We start from the raw sequence: 17,119 nt of genomic DNA, 5'->3' as shown, positions 1-17,119 counted from the left end.
TCCGGGCGGGACCCTGAGGGCAGGTTCCGGAGGGATTTGGAGCCCTTGACAGGCGTGGCCTACAGGCATGGCCCTGACCATCCGTCAGGAACTGGGACCAGAAGCTCTAGGAACTGGCTTCCACGCCAGCTCACCCCCACCTGTCACCGTCCGGCCTCCTCCTGCTGCCCCAGAGGGGACCAGCTCTGTGGGTGATAGCCAGGTCAGCCACACTCCTAACGGTCAGCACAGCGGGGAGGGCAGAGGAGCCAGAACAGTAGCCCAGGACTGTCCCTGCAGCCTCTCGGGGACGAGTCCACTCTCTCCAAGACCCTGTGCTCTGAACGTACTAGGGGAGGCGGACACATCTCAACCACGGCACTGCACTCCCAGGTTGGTGGGCCTGAGGACAGAGCAGCGCTGGCAGGGAAGGCTGCCAGGGCTGCTGGACCCCCAGCGAGGAGGAGGAGCCATGTCAAAGACCAGAGGGTCTTGGCGCCACTTTGGAGAGCAGCCTCTGCCCACCTGGGTCGCTCCAGACACTCTCTCGAGTGATGGTCACAGGTGGCCAGGCCAGGACAACATGGACAAGGTAAAGGTGGCTAAAAATCATACACACAAATGTGCGCTGAGGTGCCACTGTGTGGGGACACCTCCCACCGGAGAGCTCACTGCCAAGTCCAGAAAAATGACTTTTAAGAATTACGCTTTCTTTCAAAAACTTTTATTGTGCACAAAATGGCCCATTTCCCTTTGTAGATTAGTTGTTACCACCTTTAATCTTTTTCTTTAAACTCTCCATGTTCTGCCCCACTAAAAAAAAGTCCTGCTCTTTTGAAAAGATAGTGTCTCGTTGCTGGTCAAGGACAGCTGGAGGACGGCTCCGGGGGCAGAGGCCAGAGGACGCCATCTGAGCAGGGCTGCCCCTCAGCCGGACCTGAACCTGGTGGCCCTGCCCTGGCCTGGGGCTTGGGCTCACACACTGGCGTTTCACAGAGAGCCTGCCGCCCAGCCTTCAAGGGGGCCTGGCTCTCGGGAAGGGCTGCGTGCATGTCCAGAGTCAGACACACCGATGCAGCACGTCAGCAGGGCACAAAAAGGACCTGCAAGTAGTGGTTACAAAATGGGAGCTTGGGAAAAGTGCTTCCTAGACCCTGCGGTTACCACGCTGCCGGGGGCTGGGCCGGCTGAGCTCGTCAGGCCCCACACGCTTCTCTGGCTGGGGCACTGGCTGGCAGCAAGGGCGGGCCCAGCACCTGGTGCTCCTGCTGCGTCAGGCCTCACAGCTGGATCCAGCGTCTTTTCCAGCCACTCTGTAAATCCGTCCTCATCCCGGGTGGGCAGGGACTGCGAGGGACGGGCCCAGCAGGCACGGAGCACCTGCTAGGTGGGCGGAAGGTCAGGCAAAGGCCACACGGGCGATCAATTGGGGCTTAAAGATGGAATCTAGACCACCCTCCGGTCCCCCTTTAAGAACAGAGACTGAAACTGGAGACCTATCCCCTCACTCAGAGAGTGGGCAGTGGGGAGGCCAGGTCAACACTGTGGTGGCTGGGGCAGCACATCTCCTGGATTCCACAGGAGAGCGCAGTGGCTTTGGACGAAGCAAAGAAGACAGCTTTCTGTTCCTCTGCGGTGAGAATGACTTTAAGCTGAGGCACGCGGTGGTTCCTGTGGATGCCCCACCTGTCTGGCCATGAGGCCTCTCTTCCCCACCAGGACTTGGCCAGAGGGCCTCACGCTGGCCTGGCACTGATGGGAACGCTCCCGGCTGGACGTGCGCTCCTGCTCTGCGGCAAGCACAGCCCCGTGGATTCTGAAAGTGGCTGTGAGCTGGACACAGCTGGTCCCTGGCTGACCCACGGCAGAAGCCGGCTCCATGGTGCCCCCAGGATGTGTGTGCAGGGCTCAGGCCAGAGCCCTTCCCATGCCGTGACAGCGCATCTCCGCTAGGTGGGTCCGAGCAGGGTCCCACACCTGCTGGTACAGCCAGCCTAGAACTTTCTTTAGTAAGAGTTGTGGGAGGTGAAACCTTGGCACCAAAACTGAGGAGAAAAAGTGGGTTTTGCAGAGCCAGGATTTCAACAGGGAGGGCCGATGGCACCTAAGCTGTGTGGCCTGGCTCCCACGGTGCTGAAACGTGTCCTTGACGAGCAAGCAGTGCAGACGCAGACGTCAGGCGCCGGGTGGAGGACAGGCACCACGCGCCGGGACCCACGTGGGGGTCTCAGCTGACCCGGGGCCTCCGGGGCAGCAACCTTACGGAGGAGGGGAATAAACAGAGCGACCAGCTCGGTTGGTGGGGACACACCTCTGTACCACCACCCCGGGTGCCAGGCCATCAGTGTCTCTGGTAAAGATACAAAAATGAAGTTGCTTCAAGTACTGAAAAAATAAGTTAATTGACAGAGAGGATATGAAGCTACCGTGCGTCTCGCCAGGCTGTCAGCTTCATTCGGTGCAAACACAGGAACAACGAAGGGAGGAGCAGAGCCTTCACCCAAAGTGAGGCGCCCAGGACAAGCCTGTCCAACCGCAGGGCCGGGACGCAGGGCCCTATCTCGCCCCCAAAGGCATTATTTTCCAGTGTTGTGAACTAACAGCGAATTGCAGCAGCCTCAGGCCTCAGGCCACGGGGCCTCCTGACCGCGTGACGAGTCTGGAGCCGGAGCAAGCCCAGCCTCGGCTTCCCCGCCACGGCCACTCCCCCGGGGCCCCGTCACGCCTCGCTTCTGGTTAGTGCCTTGGGAGCGGGAGGAGCCACGTCCTGCCGCTAGACACGCCTGTGGGGTCCCCGTATCCTCACCGGCACCCTGCTGAGGACTCAGGTTTCCCTCCCCACACCCACGTCGCACGCTCCCTGCTCCTCTCTCCAGAGCGCGAGGTCTAGGTGGCCTCTCCCAAGGAGGCTGAGCCACCCAGACAACCGTCTTCACCTGGGGCGCCCCACAGCATGGACGCTTGACCGCTTCTCAGAGGCACACAGACACTTGAGTGCAAACTCCCAGGAGGCGCCAGGCCTTCTCGGACCTTGGGAGAACCCAGCCTGGGTCGGGTGGATGCACAGACCAGCCAGGGCCTGGGCGGCACTCAGGACCAGTTCAGGCTGAAGCCCTTGGATAGCATGGCGGCCTCCAGGTCCTTGTCCTCCTCCTTCTCCCGGAGCCGCTGCTCCTCCAGCAGGGCCACGAGGGCATCTCTCTGCTCCACCACCTCCAGCATCTCGTTCAGGATCCTCTTCTCCTCCGACAGCTCCTCCTCTGTCTTCAGATGATCTGGGTGGAACCAAACACGTTAGGCCTGTAGGGCCAAAGGCAGCGGCCCACCCCGGCCTCCCATCCCCTCCTACCTTCCACGGCCATCCGCTCGCGGAGTTCCTGCTGCAGGCGGCTCTGCCGGTCCTCCAGCTCCAGCTCCCGGGCACTGGGGTTTCGGGGGGTGGGGGGACAAGCAAGTGACTAGGGGGACACACCTCCTCATCCCCTGAACTAGGAAGGGTCTGCACTCCTGCTGGAACCGGCCCTGAGCTGACGGCCCCCCAGCACCCTCCACCCAAGGCCCTTGTCCCTGAACTAGGAAGCTCCTGCTGGGACTGGCCACTCACAAGATCATCAGCTCCGACTCATAGCGCACCAGCGCGTTCTTCTCCTGCACCAGCGTGAACCACTCCTGCATGAGCTTGGGATCGTCCTTCTTGCCCATGCCTGCCAAGAGAGGGCGTGCTGGGCCAGCGGTGCCTGCCGTCCCCCCGCCCAGGAACCCTCACACTGGGGCACACGTGCAGAGGGCCCAGCGGGATCAGTCAGACACTCCCAGGCCAGGCCCACAGTTTGCCGACGGCCACCAGGGAACCACGTCCCCAGGGCCAGACACGCCTGCGCCTTCCTCTGTCCTCCCGGCCCAGCCCTCACCCCTCGGCAATTGGCCGCAGCTCGCCTGGACCCCTCTCCTGCTTGACCGCTTCCTCGGGGTCCGTTTTAAGTGCTCTGCTCCCCTTCTCATTCGTCTGGTGTGTACTTGGTACTTGCTGGGCACCAGGTCTGCTTTGAGGAGACCAGTCTAATGAAGAGGAAACAAACTTGCGTTCCTCCTGGGGACACTTGCCAGCCTGTGCTGGGCTCTGACTGCTCAGGGCCACTGCGCCGAGGCCTCCTCACCTCATACTCTGACCAGAGGCTACCTCTCTCCACCAGTGCCATTCTGGCCTCCTGACAATGCTCCCAGCGACCCCTGCAGGGCAGACGCAGTCCATCCCAGGGAGCCGTCACCAGGGACTCTCACCAGGGCGGGGAGACCACGGGCTCCCTGCTCTGATCCAGGCCCAGCAGCAGCTTCTGGGGTCGGTGCCGCCCGTGGTCGGCTGATACCCAAGCCTCCACCTGGAGCAGCCTGACCCTGCTGGGCTCAGCTGCAGCCGGAGGAGGGAAGGGAGAACCTTCCATGGAGCCACACCCCACAGAGGGGACACGGAAGCCTATGGCTGTAGTGCAGTCTTGCCCAAAGGCGGAAGCCAGGCTGCCAGGGGCTTCTTGCTATTTTAGGGTTACAATCCACCTGACACTCTCAGGAAACCTGGGGACTCTCTTCCTTTTAGAAAATGCACATGAACACATCCAACAAGTGTACACAGGGGTTCACAGGCCTCCCCACGGCCAGGCTGAGAGCTCTCTCCAGCTGCCTATGTTCTGTGGGTCACTGGTCAGAAGTTCTCTCCCAGGAAAGCCAAACCCAGAAACACAAAGGCAACTCTCAGGGACCCCGACCTCCTACCGACTTCCTGCGTGCTGTGTGCCTGGCACATGCGGCCACGCTCAGGGATGCAGGACTGAACAGCATTCGCATGAGCAGGGGCTGTGCCTGCACTGAGCTGCCCGGAGCCCTGGCCCATCGGGCCCACCCCTGCGGGGTGTCAGGCCCAGCAGGCTCAGCTCTCTGGCTTCAGAGCAGCTGTGTTCAGCTTCACATACTCCTTTCTGAGCGTCTCTGCACAGCGAGCCACGGGGCATGGAGGCCGGAGCTCCGAGGCATGCAAGCTCTCCATGCCCTGGGAAGCCTCCCTCCCTCCTGCTGCCCCAGCACAAGGACACCCCCACGGCTCCAGGGCAGCAGGCTCTGAAGAGGCGGTTGCATGGATGCAGGGGAGTGGGGGGAGAGTCAGAGGTGAGCGCCGGGGAGAGCAGAGGAAGGTTAGCAGTGTAGCTGGGGCACACTCCCATCCCCGGGCCACATGCCTTGTCAACCAATGACAATCTTGTCACCACAACAGACTGCAAACCAGACAAACTTAAAGAAAACACACACTCGGCAAGACACAGGGCAGAGAAGTTGCTTTCAGTGGTTGTTTTGGAGAGAACTGGGGCGTCTGTGCAGACCAGTCTCTGTAAGGACAGTATTCCTTGACTCCACCAGCACAAACCACTGCCGCACGGCTGGGGGCTGGTCACGTGGGCTCAAAGCCCGACCACGAGTGGTGGCCCGGTGTCGTGGGATGCCTGCTGCGGCCCAAGAGGCCCTCAGAGCAGGAGCTGGTTTGCCCCGTACTCCGTCCTCCCAGGACAGTCATAGGGATACTGTACCTCGTGAGGAACGGCCACATGCTCTGGAGCTTCCTAACAGGGCTACCAAGTGTCAGAGGAGGGAGGGCAGAGAGCTGGTTTTGGTTCCCTTTGGACGAGTGTTGCTACGAGCCCTGGGAGCCAGTAGTGGGGGAGCGGGGTTACGTTACCTTCCTGGACACAGCAAGGGCAGAAGGAGAGAGGTCGACGCCGTGGAGTCCCGCCACTGGGCTCAACTTCAAAAAGGGCCAAACAAGGAGGAGGAGGAGACAAGACAGACAGAGGAGGAGTGTGGAGCAGAGAGGGTCAGGGGAGGTGAAGTAAGAACAAGCAGAGGACAAAAAGCATAAAAAGTGAGAAAGGAACAGGAGGAAAAGAAAAAATACAAGAAATGGAAAAGCAGAAGCAAGGGAAACACAGTCTACAAATGAATCAAGTCCTTTTTCCAGCAGGAAACTGAACAGGCCCAGGCCCGGGGCCGGTGGGCTGCTCCCGCCTGCTCTGGTCCTTCCTTGAGTGGGGGGTGACATCTGGGAATCACTATTCAGTGGCCTTTTGGGTTTTGGGTTCCCTTCTCAAAAACACCCAAAACCTGCAGGTCAGAAGTCAGTGCGCATGGATGAGTCCAAGGGCTGGGGTTCTGCGGCTGGGTCAGCGTGCCCATGGGGAGGAGCTCCTGGCCCTGGAGGCAGCTGCCATGGAGGCAGCTCTCCATCTCTGCAGAGAGGTGAAGCCACAGGCGGGGGACACTGTCACACTGTGGACCGCATGACAGGACAGGCCAGAGACTCAGTGAAATGGAGCTGGGAAGAGTGGCGGACGGGGACCCCGGGAGCACACAGTGTGCAGAGGACTTGCTGGTGCTAGGGGGCCTAGGGGCTCTCAAGGAAGCGGGAAGCCGCTCAGCAAGGGACCATCACAGAACCACAGGGCCCACGCGGGAGCCACAGGCCCACATGGGCTGGTGAGTAGGGGCTCCATGGTCAAAATTAACCCTGTTTAGGGGAACAGGAGGGCCGAGCAGACACACTGCTGGTTAAGAGGCCATTCACTTTGCAACAGGGTGAGAGCAGATGCCTCTTTCTTGTCAGCACTTCTCCATTCTCTACGGGGCACTGCAATGAGTCTGACATCGGGTGAAACTTCAGGACTAAGGCCAGAGGCTGCGTGTGTGGTTTGTGTGCAGACTGCCTGTGTGGTGCATGTGCAGAGTCGGCATGCGTGTGGTGCATGTGTAGTGATTATGTCCAGTGTTTGCAGAGGCATGGCTGTGACCACATGCACTGGGGAGGCGAGGTTTCTCTCTTACAAGCACCCTCTGTAGCTCATCTGCATCCAACCTCTCGTTTCCACGCTGGTGCCCGGGACCCCTGGACAAACCCACGAACTACAGGGCCACACCTCTGACGTCACACACACAGGCTGCGGTGAGGACAGCAGCTGTGCTCATTAGCAAGGGACAGCGACATGACACACAGCCAGATGCATCCAAAAGAAGCAAGTACGTGCCTGTAGGTACAGTCAAGACTGTTCACCTTCCAGACATCACAAAGCACAGCTTCTAGACCCGATTACGCAGACCACATCCTTGGACGCTCCCTCCAGGGCAGAAGACGCATGAGATGACAGAACAGTACTCAGGACGTGAAGTCCTCTTGCCGACCGGCAGAGCAGACATGAAATTTCAGAGGCCGGGGTTGGGGGCCGACACCAGCGTGGCTGCGAGCCCTCCTCCACCCTCCCCACAGCCCCGCTGTTGCCACAGCACGTCGTCTTTTACAATCAGAAAAAGCACCCAATAAGTACTGTTTGAAAAGAAGAAACTGAGGGGGGAAACCAGCCAGACAAAAGGAGCTCCAGGAACCCGAGCCCGAAGTGAGCATGCGAGGGGAAGCTCAGAGCCGCTGACACGGAGCTCATCTCCTGCCTGCCTGGGGACGTGAGGTTCACAGGACTCGGTCCACTAGCTGTAGGGAAGAGACTTCGTCACACTTTTCATGTCTGCTTCTGGGTAACGTCCGGGTGATGGCAGCAGCCATGGCCCTGAGCGCCCTGCACACTCGCCCGCAGACATGATGCCATTGGCACCCACCCTCCGCGACACCGGCGGGTGACACGGGTCCCTGAACTTGGGAAAGCTACAGGGTCTCACCTACAGCAGGGTCGGCTCCACGAGTTCCCGAGGGAGCAGGGAGTGAGCGTGCTGCTGGGGAGCCCCGGCCCCCACAGCTGTTGTCTCCTGGGCCTGCACTGGCCCCGTGGCCCCACACCTGCAGCTCCTGTCTTCAAATGAGGGGCCTGAGTCTCAGAGAGGCTGAAGGTGGTGCAGCCTGAACAGAACCCGGCCTTCTGTCCTCTCTGATGGACGGGGGTCCTTCCTCCAGGAGTCACGCACACAGCCCACTCCCAGTGCAGACCCGGAAGGGCACCATGTCACCCTCCCCCGTCTCTGCAGAGGCCCAGAGAGGGTGAGTGAACTGGCTGCGGACACAGTGGAGCCAGGTCTCACTGCCCTATGACGGGGGCTCCCACAGGACCGCGTGGCCCAGGGCTGGTCCCGGGCCCAGCGGCAGAAGCGGCAGTCTTGGGGCAAGCCCCCGCCCTCTTTGGAACACCTGTGCCTCCTGTGTTTCCCGCTTCCTCTGGCTTCCTCATAAAGGCTTTGTCCAAAGCCCTGCATCCTCCCCTCCACCCCATCGCCTAACAGAAAGAAACATCAGGATAGCTGGAAAAGACAGACAAACCCTCAAGACATTGCATCTGGTGTCCAAGTGAGACACAGACAAACCCCACCCCCTTCCTTCTGGGAGCTGAAACCCCCAGACCCTCCGAGACTGAGGGAGAGAAGGCTTGGGGCCTCGGTCGGATGTGTTGTAAAGCCTGGAGGGGCCAGGACCAGGCCAGCTCCTCCGGGGACGAGCAGCTGGCACGGGGTCTCCTGGGGTTCCGGGCCTCCAGGTCGGTCACCTAGCGCTGCCTGGGGCCACGCAGCCACTGGCTTCCACACTGGTGCTACGTCAGAAACAATCAGAAACACCTCATAAGGATCGTGGGCTCGTTTTAAGGACCATGTAAGAAACTACCAAATTACACAAGAAATGTTCACTGAGCACGTCTGATGCCCTGGGCATGGTGCAAGTTCAAACGCATCAGGCCATTTTCTTTAAGAGCCAAAACAGGAAAAATGTCCTGGTTGGAAGCAAAAGACAGAGCAGCTGCAGCAGAAGCCAGGCCGGTGGCCCTGCCTCAAGGGTTCCTGGACAAAAGGAGGGCATGGCGGGGGCCAGCCTGCAGCCAAGGGGCTCCGCCTCACCCAGGGCCTCCCTTTTCCCCTCCTGGGCAGCCCCTGTCCCTCTACTGGACAGAAGAGATTCCCCACAGCCTCAAGCCGGAGGGGTCTCCACAGCCAGCGCCTGCAGACCTGGGAGGGGCCTGCTCGGGAGATAGCTGGGCTCCAGAAGTCCCCAGGGACACTGGCTGTGCCCTAGAGGTGCGGACACTAGAGACAGCGGGAGGGAAACGGGCTTTTCTAAGGGCTGAGCCACCCTTTATGACTGTACTTCCAAGTGAAAAGTCAGAATTCCAAGGCACCCGCTCACAGAAACCACAGGATATCACCTTCCAGGGGCTCAGAGCCGCAAGGCACCCGCTCACAGAAATCACAGGATATCACCTTCCAGGGGCTCAGAGCCGCGCCCATGTATCTTGACACTGCAGCTCGTCCTCCGGCCACACTTTCAGGAAGCTCCGCTCATGCCCTGGCCTCCAGGCCCCAGGCTCCTGCCCCCCACCCCCGACTCCGCCACCAGCTCTGGTCTGTCCCTGCCCAGTCCTCTTCCGGGGCAGCTCTTCCGTCCTGACACCTTTTATCCGAGTCACATTATAGAAATGGCCAGAGCCTGGGAAACACCAGGGGCACCTCTTGTGCCCAAGCTCAGTCTAGCAGATTAAACTTGCAGGAGAATTTATTGGTGTTTCAGGCATGAAAAACGGGGCCTCTCACTGACTTTCTCCCCTGTGGTGTCCAGGTTACGTGGCCTGGAGCAGGAGGACTGACCAGGGTCACACACGCCTGCTCAGTACCAACACCCGCCCCAAGGGCAGCCTGCATGCCCGGTCCACACCTGGGGCCACACCAAAGTCCGCAGCTGGTCTGCAGGGCTGCGGGAAGCTGCGACGCGGTGTGTGGCAGGGTGCAAGGCTTCTGGCCCCATGGGCCTCGCCTACATACATATGACAGGGCCGGGGAGATGCCTTGTTAGAAAAACTCAGTACAGAATGAACCTCTAGACTGAGGGAAAAACGAAGGTGAGAAAAAACAATGTGAAAATTGAGATACAACACACACACACACACACACACACACACACACACACACACACACACACGCAGGAAAGCTGGGGCTCCTCAAGGATTTAAAGTTCCTAAAGCAAAAACAAAGCCAGGCTATCACTCAGACCAAACAGACCAGCCAAAAAGCAGGCAGCATCAACTGTGAAGCGAATACAAAGGGGAGGCTCAGGAGTGGGGAGCAGGCAGTGGGGGCCTCCCTGCCCTTCCCCCTCCAACAGCAACAGCGAAAGCCCCTTCTCCAGTGCTTGGAGCTGCATTTCTAAACCACTCACGTGCTCTCCATTTCCTCTTGACACATACAAGTCAAGAAGTGAGGTCTTTGAAAACGGGAATGAGGCATGTGCACTTTCAGTAGAAAGCTCTTCGGAGGGTAACCGTTTCATCTGACGAGTCCCTGCCGCCTACCTGGTCCGGGGTGACAAGACTAGCGGCTGGGCGGCCAGACCCGACCTCTGTCCTTCAGTGGGTCCTTTGAAACCACAAGGTTCAGCCTTGTGCCAAAGGGACGTTTACACTCTGCGGCTCAAGAAGATACTTCTAACAGGCTTAGTGCCTTTAACTGTGAGCTGAGAGCCACGGAGACCCCGCAGGAGCCAGACGGGGGACGGGCAGAGCCAGAGGCTGGCGGGTCTCCTCTTGTCCACACACGCAGCACAGGGGTGCTGGGTTTCTGTGTGGCCCTTTGGGGGTACAATGCAGAGAAGCAATCAGGGTCTACATTTCAGGCTCCACATTTCAGGAGGGTAAATTTTCCCCCAAATACCAAATATTACTGAGTGCTCTAAGAATGAAACATCAGCGGAAACTGAAAAAGGGTCTGATTCTGGCATCTACGCTTTCCTCCCGGAGCTTCTGGGGGAGGGCCCAGGACTGTGCTCTCTTGGGAAGGGCAGCAGCCTCTGTGCAGTGAGCAGAGCCCGCGGAAGTCTGGACTTTACACAGGAGTCACCAAGGGCTGACACAGAGGAAGAGAACCATCACAGGGGTTATAAAGTGTCTGATGTGGGTGCCCGCAGTTCAGAGACACGCTGAGCTTCTTTTTCTATTTATGTCATTTTCCCCAGGAACCTGTTGAAATTCTAAACCTGGAAGGCCGGTAGCTAGAGTCCAGGGACAGAAAATGGAAACAGCCAACTACTCAAGTAACAGGGGCAAAAAACCCCGAACTAGACACCTGATGTAATCAGTGTGACTACAGTATTCGAGCTGTGAGGGAAGGATGATACAATTTTAAAGAAATGGGTTTTGACAGTTCTTCCCAGATTAAAAAAAAAAATTTTGGGGGGGGAGGGAGATAACTAGGTTTATTTATTTACTTATTTTTAGAGGAGGCACTGGGGATTGAACATGTTAAGCATGCGCTCTACCACTGAGCTACACCCTCCTCCTAAGATTTTGAATTAAACAAAAAAGTCCTCACATATTCAGATTCGTCTGGAATTGATACAAACATTCCCCAGAGAGAGTCAGGAGGAGGTGGGAAGGGAGCCCAGGACGCAGAGAGTGAGGGTGGGGAAGCCCAGGATGTTAGCTGGGGGGAGGTGGCTGCTAGCTGGGGCACAAGCATCAGCCCTTTTACAGCATCGGTGGCCACGAGGTGGCGGCCCCTGGTCCAGAAGCCCCAGGGCTCTGAAGGGACACGGGTGGCGGCGGAGCCCTGGACCAGAGCAGAGGCCAGCGACAGCCCGCCCATGGAGGAGGAAGCTCGGGGCCGGCTTCTGTATCGGTGGAACTCCTCTAAGCACGTGGCCCTGTCTGAGAGTCGGAATCACAGAATCATGCTTTGGTTATTAAATGAATGGGCCAAGAAGTGACTCTAAAAAAAATTGTGGTAAAAACTGAGAGAGAATGACCTTTGCCAGCTGTTCTGTTTTAAGAAAACTTCCAGGCAAGCAGCCTGCACAGGTGGATAAGGAGGCCCGGACAACGGGACTTCAGGAAGGCGCCAGGCCCCTGGGAGCCGCTGCCTGCCTGGCACAGCTCCCGATAGGAGGGCAACTGCCCACGGTCTGGAGGTGAGCCTCTGTGCTGGTGTTTCTTTCACGCAGCACCAGCGGTGAGCTTCATACAGCTGGACACCAAGAACACTGAGCTCCGCTCCCACTCTAGAAGGCGTGAACCTAACACAGCAGGCTCTCCTACTCAAGAATCGCCTGGAAGCTCTGTTGAAACAGTAACCAGGCCCCTGCTCCAGAGCTCCCGATTTGGAAGGTCTCAGGTGGGGCCTGAGACTCTGCATTCCCCACGCTTTTCCAGGTGATACTGGCACTGCTGGCCGGGGACCACATGCTGAGAACCACTACCCCGGACATTCCCTGTCTGTGTTTAAAGGCACTGCAAAGCAGTCCCCGGGCAGAGCAAGGAGAGCGGGAATTCTTACAGGTATCTGTCAACATAGCCTCTGGTCAGTCGAGGCAGAGCACAGGCGACCTTTCTCACGCATGTGCTGTTTCAGGGGAAATGTGGGCATGACTCCTCACGTGCGTGGTTCTTGCATGTGGCGGGCAGTGAGCTTCCTAGTGGATGTGACACAAGTCATGAGGGATGGGATTCAGAGCGCGTGTGTGCGACTGCCTGTCGCCACTGCTGTCAAACAACTCGGAGACATCAGAGGGAACAGGACGCAGGTGCGAGGGTGATGGGCTGGGGTGGGTGAACTTTGATTTCAAGAAATCAAATAACCCCGGGCAGCAAAGCTACGTCAAGCCTGCCTGCAGCGCACACGCTGCCCTGTCTGAGCTGGAAAAGGGCCTGTGCTTTGCCATGGGTTATGGGCTGAGCCCTGCGTGTTGGAGCGGGGGGGGGGGGGGGGGCGCGCCAGCAGGGTTAGTGTCGCCAGCAGATGCTGCATACATACCACCCAGGTGCAAGTCGACGAGCTCACTGTAACAAGACTCTCCCCAATAGTCTACAAGGAATCGGTGAGAGAGTTACTGATCAGACACCCTCCTGTCCCCCAGCCCCAAGCAATCAGTGGCCTGCAGCGTAAGAAGCACCCAAAGATGCAGCAGGTGGATGAAGGGCAGCAGGCAGAGCACGCATCTCCCTCCGAGGGCCTCGTGCACACTCGGGGTGCACACGCACATGCTGCAGCTGTAGGCCTCCTGGAGGGACAGGTGGCACAAAACCACAGGGCACAGCCAATTACTGTGCAATTCCTGGTTACACCTCCAATCAGGACGGAGGTTTTGGCTCTGTGGGAATCCCGCTGGGACTCAACCTCATCCAATTAAGAAAACTTTAAAAGATTCAAGGGCAGATTAGGGCTACTGACTTCCTTAGTTTCCGCATTTCAGGAGCCCCAAGCTGAGGGGCTGAAGGCAAGATGTGAACACTCTAAAGAAGCTGTGCCGGGACCCCAGCCCTCGTCTCACCCACAGCACGGGAACCCCAGCCCTCAGCTCACCCACTGCATGGGGACCCCAGCAGGCAGCAGAACCACTTTTGTTGGATGGGTTTGAGATGAAGGAGACCATGTTTCTTCTGAGCCCAGGCTCCTCATGTTGCCAGCCTCCTCTAAGGGCAGGAAGCCAGTGGTGACTATCCAGGCAGCCAGCATTTAGCTCCGCGGCAGCCTAGCCAGAAGCACATTCTTCGCTTACCCGGGACCCCAACACAGGCGCTGCTGAGGGCATCCCCCGGGACCATAAACAAGCCCAAAACACAGAGTGTTCGCCACCCTCCCTCCAAACCACAGTCTGACAGCTGGCCCTGTAGCACCTGGTCCCACTCGAGTGCTCCCCTTCGAGGGCACACGCACCAGAAAGCAGGAGGTAACCCTCTGGTGGCTCTTTAGCTCATGCTTGAGGCTGACCCTGAGTCAGGGTTCCAGAAACAAAGAAGGCTTCCCCGGTGCCCCCAGCCAGAATCTGTGTGTCTCAGTCTTGCCAAGACTTGAAGGCTCGGAACCTAACCTTGCAGTCCAGACATGCAGGAGCCTCAAACATGTTGAGGTCAACAGGCTGGCACGTCCACCTCAGAGTTCTTCTCTGTAAGGGCCGTGTGGCTATCAGCCTGACCCCTCAGAGAGCCTTCAGGTGAGACCGAGCGGCCAGCTCAGGGAAGGAACTGACCAGTACTGCAGAGGACTCCAGACCGCCCGCTCGGGGAGAGCCAGGCGCAAAGTGCAAAGTTGAGCCTCAGAGATGAGCTCCGCAGGGCAGGGACAGAGCCACTGAGGCTTCTGACAAAATGGAGACTAGGAAGCGATGTGCTTAAAACAAAAAAAAGCAAAGTAAAGCGTTTGGAAATACATTCCTGGGGTCGAAATGCTCCACCTGGAGCATTTCCCAAGTGTATCATGGGAATCTCCCAAAGGAGGCACCACAGCCCATCTCTGAATCAGGAGACGTGTTTCTGGGTAGAGGTTGGGAAGCCTTGCTTAGCAAACTCTAGACCAGAACAGTGGCTTGCATCCTGCTCTGTGGAACCCTCAGGTCCTTCAAGGGGTGCTCCAGCACTCTCCCAAATATCCGATTCACAAATACTTTTAACTCATCATTGAAAAGCCTGAATAAGACACACCACGTTCGAATCTTTGATCCGCCAACTTGTGACTCTCTGAAGCCCACTGACACGTGAATCTGTGCTGCCAGGTAAACTCGCTTCTGTGAGGCCCTCAGGACCAGGCTTCTTCCACCCTCGGGGTGTGTGTCTGTCCTGCCTGTGACGTGTGGGACGAGGACACGTGAATTGTCGATTTCAATCCCGGCCTGCAAGCAGAGTCTCGCGGGGAGCCTGCCTGGGGCGTCCTGCCAGGGGTCCCAGGAGCCACAGCACACAGCACAGCAGTTCTGTTCTCTGACGGTTTGGGAGCTTTTATCTGAGATCTGTTCTTCGTAAGGAATTTGAACTGCTGTTGGATTTGTTAGTGATTCCGCTGTGAGAACAACTCCCGCTGCTCCACTTACAGCTTCGAGCACCCAGACTTCACGCTGCTCACGTCCTAAGGTTCCAGAGCCGCAGACAACCTGCCCCGCTTACAGCAATGACCTGTGTGTGTCACCTGCATCCAGTGAGGGACTGGATGCTGAGGTTATTAACCTGCATTTTCAAATTCATGTTTACTAACACATAATTTTTTTTTACTTTGAACTTGAACTTATAACTTGGCTTGTAGAAAACCGTCCTGCTGCTGACAAGTTTGAAAACCACTGACTTAGATGAAAATCTGGTTGTGTATCTTTATGAAAGGGTAATTATCTAAATAACTAGAAAGGAGGATTTTGGCAAAATCCCAGGCCAATCTTCAGCGGTTTGTCTTCTCCGACCCCTGGGCAGGCAGCAGTCTAAGCATCTCGGCCTGTCATGCAAATACTGTGGGGCCACCAAGGACAAAGTGCAGGGCAGCCGACAGGGGCACCAGCGCCTCACGGAGCCATCGACCTGGGCGCCCGCCAGGAACGCGGAGCCTGTGAGGAGCAGGCAGGGTGTCTTCCTCGAGGACCTTCTCTGACTGTGACTGTGACTCAGTGTGGGGAGACCTACCCGCACCTTCCACCTGGGCAGGAGTGATCTGCAGGGAAGGTGACCGGGAACGCCACCAGGCCAGGTCCCTCTCGGCATCTCTGTAAGAGCGAGCAGCAAGCGCAGGGCCTGTGGGTCCTGTTACCGCCGGGGCCGGGCGTCTCTGGTGGGGTCTGGCCAACTTCCTCCAGGGCTCAGAGCATGCAGGGCAGGGAGCAGAAGCAAGGGTGGGGGGCCTGCCAGGTGCACGCCCGCTCCCGGCACAGGGGCCGCTTGCCTTGTGCGCACACACCCCCGGCTGCTGGCCTCTTGGCTGCTGAGTGGGTCAAGTTTCCACATCTCGTCTGGCGGCCTGGGCTTCAGCAGTGAGTCAAGTGCCAGGTAAGGCACAAACCCAGGACACCACAGCCTCATCTTTCTGCCTGGTCCCACTTCTTCACCCGAAAATCATCCCTGAGTCAACTGTCAGCTGCATTTCATGGCCGTGAGGGGCCTGGAAAGGACACCCACTTCTGGGCCTGACCCGACTGTGCCCAGGAGCAGCGGTCCCCACGAACGCATCTGATACTAGCACTCACTTGGCGGCCAGCCACCAGTCAGTATTCCAGCAAGAGCACAGGCAGCAACAGGCTGCATTCATGGTCCTCCTGGTCCTCCTTCAGTCTATGGACAGCCTGCCCACCTGGAGACCCCGCCCCTCCGTCATACCAGAGTGAGGGAGCAGGAGGGGCTGCCACAAATCAGGTCACTGCCTGTCTGCATCCCAGCCCCCCGGCTGAGGCCCTGCTCTCCACAGAGGGATGGAGGCTCCCTATCCAGACCCCGGACTGAGACCCAGGGCCTCTGGAGAAAGCAGAGAGTCTCCCCATGCCTGGGCTGGGGCCACAGCTGGGGCCGGCCCAGTGGTTTCAAGGGCCTGAACCAAGAAGGCTTCCTTGCTTTACTGGAGCCCGACTTTGCTGGGCCCACTCATCAGCTCTGGGGACAGCAGCGTGACAGCCCCCCCGTGGCTCTGCCCTGGGAAGCACAGTCACCAGCATATGGCCCTTACAGCCACTTCCCAGGGTCTCCTCTGTAAGGGCTTTGCCCTGAGTGACTGGCTCCAGGACAGAGCCTGGGTCCACACTGGGAAGTCTGTGTTCTTGGCCACAGGAGAGGCCCTGTTGGGTCAGGAGGGGCCCTGTGCGTGCAGTTCTGTGATGGTTCCTTGTGCACAGCCTCCCTCGTTCCCAGTCAATCTCCTTGAGAAGCTGATGGGAAGGGGTGGGAGTAGGGAGGTGGCCCAGGGTGCCAGCAGCAGAGGACGGGGAATGAGGGGAGGGCGAGGCCTGAGACGGGCGGAGGGTAGCCACACACAGGTGCCTTCCTGCTCCTCCAAGGATCAGAAGCCCCAGGTCTCAGTAACGAGGGGACCCAGAGAACCTGCTGGAAAAGCAGCTGACTTCCAGGGAGGCGACATGACACTAGCCTCCCATGGGGTGGGTGGCTCCCCATAGGAGAGACCTCTTCTCCAGGACCCAGGCTGTACCTGCTTCCCCTCGGAGCGCCTTCTCCACGGCGACCCCTCTCTCCTCCAGCTGCCGCTGTTTCTCCTCCACCTGCTCCAGCTGCCGCTGGATGATCTGCGGGTAACACAGCAGGGTCAGGGAGGGAGGCGAACAGATGCGGTGGACCACTGGGGACCGCTCGGATCGCTGCATGGCGACTGCGCATCGCACCCGGCGGCCTGCCAGGCCCTTCGCTGGTGAGCACCGCAGGCATGGCCT

At 58.6% G+C, this 17,119-nt stretch overlaps 1 protein-coding gene across 11 annotated transcripts in view; it reads right to left on the bottom strand.

The window, feature by feature from the left end:
- Window positions 1-687: 687 nt before the first annotated feature.
- The window catches only part of MICAL3 (microtubule associated monooxygenase, calponin and LIM domain containing 3), a 157,942-nt gene continuing 141,510 nt past the window's right edge, over window positions 688-17,119 (bottom strand). For 8 of the 11 annotated variants that reach the window (XM_064478811.1, XM_064478810.1, XM_064478818.1 and 5 more), the window contains 5 exons: window positions 16,882-16,975; window positions 5,705-5,770; window positions 3,584-3,683; window positions 3,329-3,402; window positions 688-3,254 (listed from right to left, as the gene is read on the bottom strand). In XM_064478811.1, the coding sequence (XP_064334881.1) occupies window positions 3,070-3,254; window positions 3,329-3,402; window positions 3,584-3,683; window positions 5,705-5,770; window positions 16,882-16,975 (519 nt within the window). In that variant the 3' untranslated portion in view covers window positions 688-3,069. Of the gene's footprint in view, window positions 3,255-3,328; window positions 3,403-3,583; window positions 3,684-5,704; window positions 5,771-12,744; window positions 12,796-16,881; window positions 16,976-17,119 lie in introns of all 11 variants that reach the window. The other 3 variants (XM_064478815.1, XM_064478821.1, XM_064478813.1) reach the window with 2 other exon arrangements.

This window comes from Camelus dromedarius, chromosome 25, assembly GCF_036321535.1.
Source record: "Camelus dromedarius isolate mCamDro1 chromosome 25, mCamDro1.pat, whole genome shotgun sequence".
Lineage (NCBI taxonomy): Eukaryota > Metazoa > Chordata > Mammalia > Artiodactyla > Camelidae > Camelus > Camelus dromedarius.
The sequence above is the reverse complement of the archived record's forward strand: the minus strand, read 5'-3'. Positions and strand labels throughout refer to the sequence as shown.